This window comes from Larimichthys crocea, unplaced genomic scaffold, assembly GCF_000972845.2.
Source record: "Larimichthys crocea isolate SSNF unplaced genomic scaffold, L_crocea_2.0 scaffold150, whole genome shotgun sequence".
In the NCBI taxonomy this organism is placed as follows: domain Eukaryota; kingdom Metazoa; phylum Chordata; class Actinopteri; family Sciaenidae; genus Larimichthys; species Larimichthys crocea.
Window position 1 is genome coordinate 1 of NW_020852061.1, and position 15,578 is coordinate 15,578.

General features: G+C 38.4%; 1 protein-coding gene across 1 annotated transcript; it reads left to right on the forward strand.

The window, feature by feature from the left end:
• Positions 1-8,839: 8,839 nt before the first annotated feature.
• gja1b (gap junction protein alpha 1b) lies at positions 8,840-15,323 on the forward strand. The gene is made up of 2 exons (XM_010755519.3): positions 8,840-8,953; positions 11,050-15,323. Exon 2 carries the CDS (start codon positions 11,066-11,068, stop codon positions 12,230-12,232), a length of 1,167 nt encoding a protein of 388 aa, XP_010753821.1. The 5' UTR covers positions 8,840-8,953; positions 11,050-11,065; the 3' UTR covers positions 12,233-15,323.
• Positions 15,324-15,578: the final 255 nt, after the last annotated feature.

Here is a 15,578-nt window from a genome sequence, read left to right on the forward strand (position 1 = left end):
TTTTTACACAGGAAAACTGAAAGTGGGCATTGAGACATTGAATGCAATGAGCAGGCAGATTTATGTAACATGCTACGCTACACTGCTATTCCATCACGAAAGATCAGAAAGTTAGAGTCCTTAGAAAGTAAGTGAAAGTGTCAGAGTTGTTCATTGTTATTCTAGGCAGAGGCCTTTATAGCATAAAATCATGGCTACATCTCATGGATTGTGGCTACGCCTAGATCAGGTATTGTTGTTGTGACTGGACAGGGGTAATGTGGTCACAAGTGCGGGTGAGTGTGAGCAGCACAGTTTTGGATGTACTGGAGGTTATATCAAATTGTGTGTCAAAGAGGATGTTGCAGTAGTTGATTCTGGAGGTGTGAAGGTGCGAATGAGGGTTCTGCAGCAGAGAAGGAGAGTTATCTCGGGCTATGTCTCAGAGTGGCGAAACACCTAGGAAGGTCTATTACTAATTAATTAACTAACTAATTTAGTTAATTAAGTTTAAAATTTAATTTTAGTTCAGAAGCAGCACTCCATTCTTCATGCCTGTCATGGCCTTCCTCCACAGTCACCTGACCTTAACCCCACTGAACTTTAAGACTTAGAAAGCTGAGCATTCTGTGCATCACAAGGGCTCTTGGGGACATTGTCACCGCAAATCTACAGAGCTTCACAGAGGGCCATATGGTAGAAAAATGCATTGACGTGGAAATCAATGTATGACGATTAACAAATCTGTAATTAATTAAATGATCACTAAGTTACTGCCATGGCCTTAATCCAGCCTATGGCAGAAGACTTTCAGAATAGTCACATGCTTGCTTCCAACCACTGACCAAGGGCCTATTTTCTTGTTTCAGTATGAGGAACTGTTGCTGTAGCTAATTTTAGGAACATTATGGAACGATAAGACTTAAGAAGTCCATGAGGTAAAACACAATGAAGTATTATGAACATGATGTAATTTAGATTGACCGGATGATAAAAGTGATCGAAGAGCTGAAGTGATATACTATATGCTGCTGCTTTTCTAGTCTTAAAAATCAAAGAAGCAGCACTTCTAAGTGTTGTGTAGCTGTCAGAATTACCCCAGTACAGACTTCCAGTTTGCTACTAAAGAGAAACAATCAGGACCAGTCAGATAAATTTGTAGTATAAATGTATTTTTCCATAATGCATTTTGCCACTATATTGTTTTACTCTATATTCAAATTTTAACGATTGGCTAACACTAATGCCAATATTACTGGATCTAGCTGTCTATAAATAGATTTTAAATAGTATCAGAAATCAGATTTAGATCATGTTTGGACACTAAACTTCCAGTTCAAAACATTTTTCTCATGTGTGCTAATTTACATTTTAGAACAATACATTTAGCTTAATCAAACTTCCATTTCTGATGCCTGTGAAATGCAGTCAACTAATTAAATACACCATCATGGTTATTCCTAAGATTAACAATTCCATTAATAATAATAATAATATTGTTATTGTATTTGTACAGTGTTAACTCTATTACAGTGAGAAACGTTCCTACCTCAGTGATGACCACTGACTTGCCTAGTTAGTCCTCGAACTGCGACTAGGATTCTTTCACTTCCTCTTATAATTTGGGCCAAGACTGCAGAATCATCAGGTTCCTCCCAGGTCTGACTGACCCACCCAAACTTCCAAAAAAACATGACAGTCTGTCATGCAGCAATATTGCGACATGATAGCTTAGTTATTCATTCCTGACAATATCTGACAACAGATCAGCTGTTCTAAATGGATGGATAAACTTTCACTCCTACATTTTTTTTAACTCCTACTCCGGGAACCGTGTGCGACGTGCTGAAGTTGAAGCTGCTCTTAAAGTCTAAAGTTAGATTCATCAGCAAGATACTGAACCCCACATTGCTCCTGAAGGCTGTGCCATCGGTGTGTGAATGTGTATGAATGGTTAGTTCCTCAAACTGATGAGCAGTTGGCACCTTGCATGGCAGCTAATGCCATCAGTGAATTAATGTGGTGAAGTGTGAATGGATATGTCCTGTAAAGCGTTTTGAGTGTCAGAAGACTAGAAAGGTGATATATAGTACAGTCCATTTACCATTTAATTGTTTTGTACAATGCTACTAGATCGCATTGTCAGCTGACATTAAAGCAGCTTTAAATGGGCCCTGCCTTTTCTCCAGGTATTCAGTATCATTTAAAGCATAAATTCAAGTTTAATGAAACAACCACAAAGCAAACCAAGAACCAGGAAGCATTGCAACATAGAAACACTGTACACACTGCACAGAGTGGGATCAATAATAGGAGATTATATAGACTGTTGAAGCATGGTGGAGACTGTTTGCACTGCATAAACATCAGTGGCCAGATTTTCAAACTAGATACGTCAAGTAACAGTAGTCAGAGGTCAACAAAGTAAAACCCTATTCCCACAAATGACATGAACATATATCCACTGTCACAGGTTCTGGTTTTAGTTCCACTTTTCTTTGTCTGCTTTGTTTTAGTTTCTGGAACAAAATGTATGCACTGCTCCGAGGTGATTGTATTGTATAATCATGTTATCACTGCAAGTTCCAGGGGCTTTCAGGGGTTGCCAGCAGTGCCGTTGATGATGACTTGTCAATGTGTGAAAACACATCTACGACTAGGACGTCTATTACAAACACAATATCTGAAAATATTTTTATAGGGGTTATAAAAGGGTCGTTTTGACCAATGACTGTTTTTTTTTGTTCATCATGCTGACATTAAGATTCTATATTCTGTATCAAGGGACACCTGGCCAAAAAAGGAAAAAGCTTGAGGGAGGGTTCTGCGCTTCAGCACTGCGCTCTCAGGATGCTGGGTTCCTTGTGGTTCCTATAGTTTCTCAAAAGTAGATGGGAGCCAGAGCTTTCAGCTATCAAGCTCCTTCTGTGGAACAAACTACCATTCTGGGTTCAGGAGGCAGACACGTCAACACCTTTAAGAGTAGACTTAGACTTTCCTTTTTGATAAAGCCTATAGTTGGGCTGGCTCAGGTCATCCCTTAGTTTGCTGCCATAGGTTAAAACTTCCATGCTTGTGAGGAGCTTCTTCTTTTGTCAGCTTTATGCCAGCCGGGTATTTGTGACTGGCATTGCGTACGTGTTGATGCTCAACCTTGTTCTTCCCATTCAGCCAAGTCTTCAGACCTGCCTCACTTTTTATTGGATGCATGTATTTTGAACATTTTGAGTAGAATTGACATCATTTGTATGATATTTATTCATTATGAAGAATTCTTATCTCTGGTCACTCTTTGAAAAATAACTGACAGTCTACTTTTTTAATCCTCATACTCTAAACTATTTATTTATCCCTGTAACATGCACATTAGCTTTTTAATACAAACCCATTTGTCCAACATTACTTGATGACATGTTTTCATATTGTCTCCATACACTATGTGTCAATACCTACACATTTCACCACAATAAATTTAACACAGATAGGGCGGGTGGGTGAATCACACGGACAGTCTGGGTGTAACGTTGTTGCATGTCTGGTAAACTAGGATTTACAGTCTGAATAATGATGAGTCTTGAACGGGAACTAAGGTGATGACACATTGACTCATCAAATCATCAGCGTTTGTAGTGAAAGGAGAAGCTCTGAGTCAACAGCGCTGAAATGTTTGTCTCGAAAGCCTGAGTCAGTAAGAACCCACCAACCCACAGGCTCCAACAAGTATTAAGTATTGCTTTTCGTCAGTGGTCACATCTTTTGTAGCCTCGACGCTTGGCTCTTCTGGATGGGCTTCTGCCGAGGAATTTCTAAATCCTAGGAACCAGCCGACAGCGCGAGTACATTTATATTTCTTAACCTTCTATTGTGTCACCAGGAGGTATTTCAGCATATTTCAAAACAATGTTAGCTTTACTTCCAGTAAGTACCACCCCGCAATATCAAGCAGCACTTAAGTTCGTCTATAAAGTGAATTTGCTGGAGTGAAGGCAGAAAAGTACGATATTATTGTACGAAGTATTTTCATGAGAGGTAGGAATTGATATATATTGGTATAAGAAAGTGAGCTCTTTAGAGCGCTATCACAGGGAAAGGTAAGGTTTATTACCTATAAGATGTTACCATCACTGGAGCACAGGCTTGTATTAATGTATCAACACTAAATTTGTTTTTAGGTCTGCACACGTGCCATCCTTTCCTTCTCCCTCTGTACCCAAGCAGCACGATATTCGTCCATATTTATGAAAACAATATGGCAGAAGTTGCCGTATGTCTCTCCATGACAGGCTGTTTCTATGACTAACATCTGCGTAATAATCACTTTGAGCATGCTGTTAAAGCTATCCCTTAAAATTCTCTGCAGTGACCTCATCATATTCACTTTAACCCACAATCTCCATGAGCGGGTTATGATTTGCTGTGCTGTCATACATCTTCTGAGCCTTCGGAAATTTATTCCTATTGGAAGTTGCTCTTAAAAGTACGTCAAAACTGACAAGTGTTTAAGACAAATGTTTGAATAGGGACGATAAGAATCTTAATGTTTAAACTCAAATTTGTAACATTTTTATAAACTTCGTCAACATTGTTTTCTGGCTAGCTTTTTACAGCCTATAATTGTTTAAATTTCGCAGTCATGTTTGTTTATGCAGCACACTAAATCTTCTTCACTAGTTTAATAAGGGTCTGACTCTTAGCGAAGCAGTTGCCAGGACACTTAAAACTAAAAAATATATAACTTGTGTCTCGATTTTTTTTTGCAATGTACAACCTGTATAGTTTGACATGTGTGGTTTGCTCTGTTTTAGACTTCATTATACGCGATGGGTGGATCTTGGTCCTTCACTTTCCTCACTACTAGACAAAGTCCAGTCTCACTCCCACTGTGGTGGGCAAGATTTGGATGAGTGTCACTTTTTCCTGTTCAGGATCTTTGTCCTGGGTGCTGCTGCCGATAAAGTTGGGGGGGAGACGAGTTGTCTGAGTTCTACTGGACAACATGAACCAGGATGCAAAACACGTGCTACAACGCAAAGTTCCCATTTCATACATTCATTTCTGGGTCTGCCGATCACTTGTGTCCACACCCACTCTGATCTACCTGGGCCATGTCGTCCACATCATTCACAAAGAGAAGGGATGAGAGATGAACCAATACTTTGGGAATGTACTGAAGAAGCCCAAGTATACTGATGACAGAGGAAGGTGAAGATGAAGATAAAGGGATCCTATTTTGCAACTTACATGACTCAGTTGATGCTTCAAGATCTTCCTGGAGGTGGGCTTCTGTGTCGGCAGTTCTCATCTTTGACAATATATCACAGAACACGTATGGTGTTATGAGGAATGTGCATATGCAACGGGCAGTGTAATTTTCGATATCACAGAGAAGGAATTTTCATATTATGTTGTATTTTAAAGGGACACATTTTTAGGCACTTCTAACACTCGTGGAATAATTACTTTGAAAGAGGAAAGAGTTAGGACAAAGAAATCTAGTCAGAATGTGATCAGTTCAAACAAACAGTACTCACTATAACCAGCCTGGAGGGGAATCGAGAGTATGGAGGCTTTCCACTGTCCACCTCTGCTGCTCAGGGTCTGACCAGACAAACCATTGACTGTGTCTTAAAGAGAAGGACCCTTGATACATGAATTATCTTTATGTTAGCTCTGGATGTTTGCTCTTGTATTATTTTTGATCAGGTACTCTTGAAGAATTTTAGATGGCTCAATAGCTGGTTTGTGTGAAAGGTTTTGATTGAACTGTGTGCTGGCCTCAGAAAATTGCTACAAATAACCAAATAGAATGTGCTTTGGTTCTTCATAGTTTTATTTCCATGATATATTACTTATTATATACTGCAGTCATTTATGAAACACAGCAACCCAGTCTACCAGACATGCTTAACAGGGCTTTACAGTTCCGATGATGAACAATATTTTAGTCATTCTTCACTGAAAGGAATATTCTCATTATTCATTAAAAATGATGTGTCATATTTGTTGTTGTATTGCTGCAATAAATGTTTTACAACACTGATCTAAGACATTAACTTACTGATAAGCACAGTCAGTTATTTAAATACATTTATTATAGATTGGTGTCATTAATATGTTGGAAATCATTTATAAATGGAAGAAATTTGATCAAAACAACTCAACCAAAAACTCTAACTATAACTACCTACTCTGCAGATGACACTCATTATATCATTGCATGAAATGTCAAATGATTTAATGACTGGTGTTCTAACACATCTAAAATGTCTTTTCTGTTACATAGTTGTTTGAGCATAATGTTTAGCATATCAGGGGATAGCGGCTGAAAAAAATTCAAAAAGGTTCACATTGAAGCAAGAAGAAAAAAGAAGTAATATACACTATTTCCCATAAAGTTGGAATCATTTTGTTTTCAGATACACATTCCTCTTTTTATTTATATGTATACACATCAGCTTAATTGTGGTTTCATTTCACGGGTGATGTGTTTGGGAAGATTGATCATAAAGTTGAGCGCAAGATTATACTTTATCAAGAACAAATCCACAAACTATTATATTCCCACTTTATGGGCAAAACAAAGTGTACTATGTATGATGTAAGTGTATACTAAAGATATGCGTCATAACAAAAAATTAAAACTAGCAGTGATTTACCGTCATAATGTTTCAGAATTGTCAGGCTTTTTGCCAAAAAAACTGTCCCCCAACTGAGGTCATGCTAGTCCATGTGAGGGACTAACCGAGCAAAGATTAAAAGATAGGCTCACAATTTTTTTTGCAATATTGTCTTAAAACAATATTCACAGGCATGTATGTGCATTGAAACTGTTTTGGTCTTTTTCAGCATTTGTCCTGTCCAAGGTGGCTGTGAAAAAAATCTTTTCCTGATGAAAGTGTCAAGTGACAATCAAATTTAAATCAGAATGTATGAATTCCAAACTTTGATGTAGGTTAATAGAAAGAGTCTCAGTTAGATGAACCAAGTGGGTATCATCCAGTGATTGTCAAAGAAAATCAGATTCGTACAAATTCCTGTTTTTGTTATTGCTGTGGGTCAGCAAGGAAACACTGTGTAAAGACAAGACAAGATGAATTCATACTAAATAGATGGTAAAATTTGATGATACTTTATTTGTCTACCACAGACTGCTGAAACTTCATATGAGCTTCAGATTCTTCAGAATGCATTCTTACACACAGGGACTGTTTACTTGTTGCCATAGACATATATACATAGCCGCCATATTGGACGTGGCAGATCTGCCCCGTAAACTAATAACAGGAAATGGACTGAACTTCATAAAGCGCCTTTCTACAAAGTTCTTTAAGTTAATGTCTCTTATACACCCATTCACACACACACTAATATATCTGGGAAACAAACAGGCACCAAAAACAACGTATGTAACTTTTAAAGTGATGATTATAAATGTTTACTCCTTATGTAAGCACCAAACCAACGTATGTATTTTTCAATGCGGATGTTTACAGCTACTAATGTGTGGTAACACTGTTACTGTGATGAAAATATTGAAATATTATATTTTAACATTTAATCTGTGTCTATAATAACCAGATCCTGAAATGTAGATGTGACATGAGGGTTTTCTGAATAAAGAGCACTAACGTGTACATACATACACACACATACACACATACACACACATATATATATAATATATATATATATATATATATATATATATATATATATATTTTGTGGTGTGTGTGTGGTGAATGGGTGTATAAGAGACATAACTTAAAGAACTTTGTAGAAAGGCGCTTTATGAAGTTCAGTCCATTTCCTTGTATTAGTTTACGGGCAGATCTGCCACATCCAATATGGCGGACCCGTTGACGTATCGCGACCAACGACCAACCCGCTCAATGCGGCGTCAGGTATATAGTCTATGTATATATGTCTATGTATATATGTTTATGTATATATGTCTACGTATATATGTGTATGTATATATGTCTATGCTTGTTGCATGTTGCCATACATACACCTGCACTACAATGTTTCCATCACTAGGTAGTGCTGTGGACTGGTCAGCATAGGAGACCCAAGACAGTTATACTACTATTATCACTACTACTATTATCAGTATTATCAGTAGTAGTAATACATTTCCCTATTTCTTGATTACAGATACGTCCTTTTAAGACAGCACTAGGCTTTTTATTAGACTATGATGATATGACGGAATGAAATATTACAATTACGTTGTTCAACATAATATTTCTCATTAATTGGTTGTATGACTTATTCGAAAGTAATATAATAAAATCACTGCAGTCATTGCTGCACACAGTGTTAAGCTCTTCATATAAACATAGTCCATGTCCTGCATTTGAAATTTGACTGAAGACTGATACAAAGTTAAGTCTACATGACGCAGTGCTGTGTTCTTCATGTGTCAGCTGTTCTTCACTTTTCATCAGTTTAAGCTTGAGCTGACTTGAACATTTGTTTTATAAGCCGATCACTGAACTGTTGAATTAAACTCAATGTGCACAGTAATCAGTAACTGCAGGTAAATGCAGGCTACATAGTAAAACACAAGTCAGATCAGACTTCAATAATAAAAAAAAACTGCAGTACTTGTGTAAAGGTCGCCCACGTAGTTACATTCCTGCACTGATGCCAAACACTTGATATTCTAAATAAAGAAGTACTTTGTATTTGATCTCTTTCAGATTATGTGTTCTGTATGAAACATGAAATCAAATAACACCTTGGCTGTTTCTTTTCTCTTTGTCCTCTCTGACAGGGGCTCCGGTCCAGTCTTGACGTAGAGATCAGGTGACTGACTCCCCCTGACGGGACTCTTAAAAAGGAGGTTTGACAAGTTCCACTCAGTTTCCCTCTTGCTCCCAAACTTGGATTTCATCTTCGTCAGAGAGTGATTTCTACAAGTGGAGGAGAAAGTCCCTTTGGGCTCTCTTCTTTCTCTCTGTAACTTTTACAGGTAAGTTTCAGTCTGTTCTCTTGATTCTTGAAGAGAACTTTTCCTCTGTCAGCACTCCCGGTCTAGATTGTGCGCTGCAAACTTCAGGCAGCGCAGAGAGTTTGAAAGTTTTCCTCTTCGGTCTGTCTGCTTTCTTCGAACTGAAGCGTCACAAAGAAAACTTGAGGCTCTGCATGGAGCAATAAGTGATAAACGATAAGATTTTTTTTTTTTTCAATTTTTAATTTTTTTAAATGAGGCGCGTCGAAGTCCTGAACGCTTTATTCTGTTTTTCCATTCAAGACTGCTGCTGTTGTGTGCTTTTACTGCAGTGTTCTTCACTCCTCTGTCCTCTCAACTTTTAACTTTTGAAAGTTTTACATTTATTTTATAGATTTCGGCTTCTTTCATAACCGACTTTAAATACTTAAGTCAAAAAACAAACAAACAAACAAACAAACTCTGGCAGCAGTAAACTTGAAAACTGCAACACTCAGAAATGAAAAATACTGTACTGTCTGCAGAGAGTCATGGAGATGGAGTCCATTGTTCATCTCTGTCTTTGTCATTTTCACCAGACAAACTCACTCATGTAGAAAGTGGCGGGACATTGTTTGACTAATAACAACAATAAAAAGGTTCATATTGTCCCCAGCTCCGAATGAACGCTATTTTTGCCTCTCCTGGTTCACACCCCAAAGGAGATTTATACAGAATGACAGTCCATTCTGTATATTTGCAGGTCAGCTTGTAGGATACAGTGTATGTGCTTTATTATAAGATAAGTGAGAGCACATGTTTGGCACCATGTGGATTAGACTGAACGTTCCTACTTATCCACATGAACTTCCTGATAAAGGCATGGTCACTTTCCTGTGAAGTAAAATTAGGCTTTTTCTCTGTACCTGATGAGATCTGCTCTGCTTTGTCATTTTCAAGTCAGTTTGGGGAAATTCGATGGATGGATTGTAAATGTTGTATAGAATGGTTGAGAGGTGAGGATGAAATCTGGATTAAAATAGTTTTATATCATTAACTTTGAGGACTTCCTCTTTGACATTTTTGCAGATTAGAAGCACTTTATTGTACAGTTGTACAGCTTGCATTGTCAAATTACAAAAAAGACTACCTGACCAGAGCAGCTCAGCAGTTACTGTCTATTCTTGTGTAGCTTCGACACTCTTGAGTTTACATTGTCTACGGCAGACAGTCATGATAGTTTTGTTCAAGGCAGTAAGCTTGTCAGTATTTTACATCCCCTAACTGTGACTCTACTTTAGCTATAGTGAAATGAAAATGTAATTCTAACTAGTTTTTAGCAGGACAATGTGGTCTGCATTAGGTCACAATGATCAGGACTAAACTGTCAGGAAGTCCACTGATACCGTACATTTGAAATGTTCTGTGTATCTGCACGACTTACCAGCTTACTTCTTTATCTGCTGCACACACTTATCTGACATTTAAGTAGCACAGTAACCTCATTCTGAAAAGTTTGCCGAAGAGAACATCACTCAATGGATTTTCTGCCATCCTCTCAAGCCTTTTTGCTTTTCCGCCCGGCACACAAACTCAGTCTGAAGAACAGCTAAGCAGGAATGAGTCATGGAACTGAGTTTATAACTTTGAATCAGATTTGTTTGCTACTTCACACTAAGTATAGGAGTAGAGAATGCAAGTTAAACTTTGACATTGCCAAAACGCTGAAGAAGACAATACAGCAGAAATTCTCACTGGACATATTTTCCACATTGTTTTTTTATTGGAGGCATTTAATGGAGGGTTTACTATCTTTACATAACCACTCAAATTGAATTGTCTTCTTCAGTTTATTCAGGATTAGCCTGTGTTTTTCTTATATCTCATATTTCATTTAGTTTTGTCTCCTTTAAAAATGATACTGTTTTAATCACACAATGCTACCAAAAGGCACAATGTGAAGAATGCTGAGGATGTTAATGTTCCCTAAAGATCACAAATACTGTTGTGTACTACTATCTGTAGTGTATCTGTGTATGCCTGAACCTAAAATCATTTTTAATAGTGAATTCTGTCTGTATATTATTTTGAGACATTGTGAGACAACATTATCCTTTTTTCTTTTTTTTTTTTACCAGCTAACGCTCCCTGAGAATGGGTGACTGGAGTGCTCTGGGTCGTCTGCTGGACAAGGTCCAGGCCTACTCTACTGCCGGGGGGAAGGTCTGGCTGTCGGTCCTCTTTATATTCAGGATCCTGGTCCTGGGTACTGCAGTGGAATCAGCCTGGGGAGACGAGCAGTCTGCCTTCAAATGTAACACCCAACAACCTGGTTGTGAGAACGTCTGCTATGACAAATCCTTCCCCATCTCTCACGTTCGCTTCTGGGTACTCCAGATCATCTTTGTGTCAACGCCCACACTCCTCTACCTGGCTCATGTGTTCTATCTGAACAGAAAAGAACAGAAATTCAACAGGAAGGAGGAGGTGCTTAAAGCCGTGCAAAATGATGGAGGAGATGTTGACATCCCGCTGAAGAAAATTGAGATGAAAAAGTTAAAGTATGGCATCGAGGAGCACGGTAAAGTGAAGATGAAAGGGGCCCTGCTCAGAACCTATATAGTCAGCATTTTCTTTAAATCTATGTTTGAGGTGGGCTTTCTGGTGATTCAGTGGTACATATATGGCTTCAGCCTGGCTGCAGTCTACACCTGTGAGAGGTCCCCATGCCCACACAGAGTGGACTGTTTCCTGTCCCGTCCCACAGAGAAGACTGTCTTCATCATCTTCATGCTAGTGGTCTCACTGGTGTCCCTGCTGCTCAATGTCATCGAGCTTTTCTATGTGTTTTTTAAGAGGATCAAAGATCGTGTGAAGGGCAAACAGCAGCCTACACTTTACCCCAGTGGAGGGACCTTGAGCCCCACTCCTAAAGAACTGTCCACCGCCAAGTATGCCTACTATAATGGCTGTTCTTCCCCGACTGCCCCACTCTCACCCATGTCCCCTCCAGGCTATAAGCTGGCCACTGGGGAGCGAGGAACTGGCTCATGCCGTAATTATAATAAGCAGGCCAATGAGCAGAACTGGGCCAACTACTCCACAGAGCAGAACCGGCTCGGTCAGAATGGTGGAGGAAGCACTATTTCAAACTCCCATGCACAAGCCTTTGACTTCCCCGATGATACCCACGAGCATAAGAAACTGTCCTCATCAGCTGGACACGAGCTGCAGCCGCTGGCACTGATGGACGCCAGACCCTGTAGCCGGGCCAGCAGCCGAATGAGCAGCCGAGCCAGGCCGGACGACCTGGACGTGTAAGCCCTGTTTCTTCCCACCTCTGCCTGTCTGACAGAATGGGTGGCTGAGAATCAGGAAACACATCGATTTATGTAAGAGGTGGGACTAACTTTGATCACTGTCTTCAGTATAGAGACTCTTAGTCAATCTAAGAGACAACTTGTTATGTAACACTGTCAAAGGTACAAGTTGCAAATATTTTTCAGTGATGTTTACCATAACTTTTTAGTGGAGCTAACCCAGCTTTTTGAAAACAGAACAACTACAGGAATGATGCAAGTCTCCTTAGAACCAGTCATCAGTGGTCAGGTGAAGAACAGAGATCACACTGGTCAAAGTCAATGTGGTTTTAATTTGCTTACATTAGCTTATAAGCTTACATTAAAGGAAAAATCTTTTTTCATATTGCTCTTACAGTTTCTGCAACTCTTCCTATTGGTGACAACATTTTACTTACCACTGTCATAGCTGACATCTGAAGATCTGGTGATAGCTTTACAATAAGTTACCTCCTTCGTTGTGTCTTTTTAACATAAGCCCTCTGGTTGATTTACAGTCAATTTACAGCAATATCCCTACAGTATAAACTAACAAGAAACAAACAAGAAACAAAACTGAGAATGAATACATCCAGATCCATTTTGATTCAAGGCAATCATTCTAACTATAACCATGGATAGTTTGGTTTAAAAAGAACAAACAAACAACCCATATGACTACTATTTAGTTGAGGTTAGTTAAAGTGAAGATCTTCTTTATTTTTAAAAAAACAAACAATGCTGAATTTTGGTTGGAGATAAGTGTTAAGTGATAAGTCATTTGCTTTCTTTGTAAGAGATTACTCCACCTTAGCTCCTGAGAGAGGACGGCCATTACAAGTAGTGGTATGCGATACTGCATATTTTGGTATCGATCCGATACCAAGTAAATACGTGCCAGTATCGCCGCTACCGATACCAATACTTTTCAATAAATATTGTGGATGCGTCATTGAATTGCTAAATCTCAATTAATTTTCATGACCGTAAGTGTTTTTTGTGATGTTTCCTTTTTTATTATTTTGTAGCTCCATGTTTTCTTTTGGATGGTTTTTTATATGTTTATATAAATTGGTAGTGTTTCCACTATACTTGACTAGCTTTTTACAAATCCCACATTTTGAAAATACAGCCACACGGCACTCCTCTTCCTCTCTGCCATTCTTCTGTTGGCATGTACTGCGCGCACTGATGAACCTGAGCCAGCAACTTGCTTGTTCGTTTGCATTGCGCATTTAAGTCACGTCATGTCAGACATGTGATGGCGCAACATCTAAACACAAGAGGGAGGAGAGGGTCAACAGGAGCGCCGAGTCCAGCGACCTGGCTGTTTCCTTTTTGCCGAAACCGCAGCAATGCAAATGATGCTGAACTTCTGAAGAAAGACTTCTGAAGTTCTGCATCTCATCAGGCTAGTATCGATCCGATACCGACTTGGTATCGATACTATTGATATTTGGATCGATCCGCCTACCACTAATTACAATTAATCTCTTGCTTTGAGATAAACCTGTGGATCTCTGGTGTGGGGATTTGGTGCACTCTGTTACAAAGCTGTGTGAAATGCAGCTGGTGAATAAGACATCATTATAAGCAAGACTAATAGACAGCCAAGATTATGAAATCGGATAATTAAACCCAGGTCACATTAAAGAAAGATGAGGTGACTGATACACACAACATTCCACACAGCCCCTCAAGTGTTTTCAGACAGTTTGTAATGAAACATAGTTTGATGGACTCATAGCCACACTTGAATCGAGTTACTCTTACAGCTTGCTCGTATAATAAAGCTGAATTTATGTGTGAATCATATAATATATACATTTTCACTGTTTTCATTTCATATTCATACATCATAACTATCTTATCCCAGTTCCTATGAAAATCACATTTTTGTCTCTCAGTCACAACAGACAGGAGTTATAGTCCAGAGCTGCAGCCTCGACAAACAACTCACAGCAAAGGTTCTGGAGAGAATGCTTAATATCAGTTATAGTGATTTTTCATTATGTATTTATTACTAGTGTAGGACACTTGTCACTAAGAGGAAAGATTGACTACTAAACAGTGTCTCTTATTCACAGTTAACATTTTACATTAACTCCCCACAAACTATATATTTATTGACAGTAAATCTTTTTTTTCTTGAGTAACTTTGTCAGTCGGTGTGGACTGTTGTTTCCTGATAAACTTTGAATTTATGTGGTGTTATGTTTCATTTTGTGATTTTATTTGTCTTTTTTTGGGGTGTGTGTGAGAGTGGCAGGGATGAGGGTTCAGACTGCTGTAACAAAGCAATCTCTGATCTGCTTGTGCAGAGTGTTTTTTTTTTGTTTGTTTTTAAATTTTTTCTCTTTTGTGGGCAGTAGAGAAATACCGTAGAATGATTACCTGTGTTTTACATATTTAAGTGAATGATTTTAGTTCTTTAGGTATTGTTTTGTTTTTCAGACTCAATGTAACCATTGCTGCTTGAGAAATAGATATTTAGTACTGTAAATCAAGCTAACTGTGTCACAATAAAATGTGAGTTTTTAGAAGACTGCTTATAGATCTGGACTAATATTTAGTCAGTTATATTAATATGTATGCCAGTGTAGCTCCACAAATATCAAACACTAGGATCAATCTCAATTTGGGCTTTTTTCTTTTTGTCTTTTTTTTTTTTGTTGCCATTTTTAAATGCATCATTTTGTCGGTACTTACATGTGTCATGGATCTTTCAGCTACAATGGCGTTTGCACTGAGATCTTGGTGATAGAGATCTAATATGATGTACACAGTAAGTGAGGTGAGCTTTCTGATACACATGTTACTAATTTATTGTATAATACAGAAATCATGACAGTGCATAATATCAGACATCTGACCACTGGTTTCATTGACTCGTTCTGTGAGAGATGTCTTCATTCACAGAACAAGAGCAAAAGTCATTTGTTGCAGTTATTCAGACAATGTTAATCCACGGGGATCCACTGTTGTACAGTGTAAGTGCCTGATAGCAAAACAACTCATTCATTGTATCTGTGAAAAGCTATTTTAACCAATAAATATTTTTCTGTCTTAATCACTACTTGATTGTGTTCATTGCAGGCCTTTCCTATTATTATTTCATATTTCGTATTATTTATTCAGTTTTGAAACTCCTTTTTGTCAGTGCATTTTCACTCTTGGTGTATTCTAATGCTTCATGTTCCTGCTGTTTGATTCAGTGACTGTAAATACACATCCTATGTCTATGTCTTATTCATAGAACTCTCCATACCTAAACTATTGACAGCGAGTCCAGACAGGCTGTCACCCCACCTCAGACAGGTATGTCCACA

Excerpts from the sequence above, each read along its gene's own strand:
- gja1b (XM_010755519.3), top strand. The coding sequence starts at position 11,066 with ATGGGTGACTGGAGTGCTCTGGGTCGTCTGCTGGACAAGGTCCAGGCC.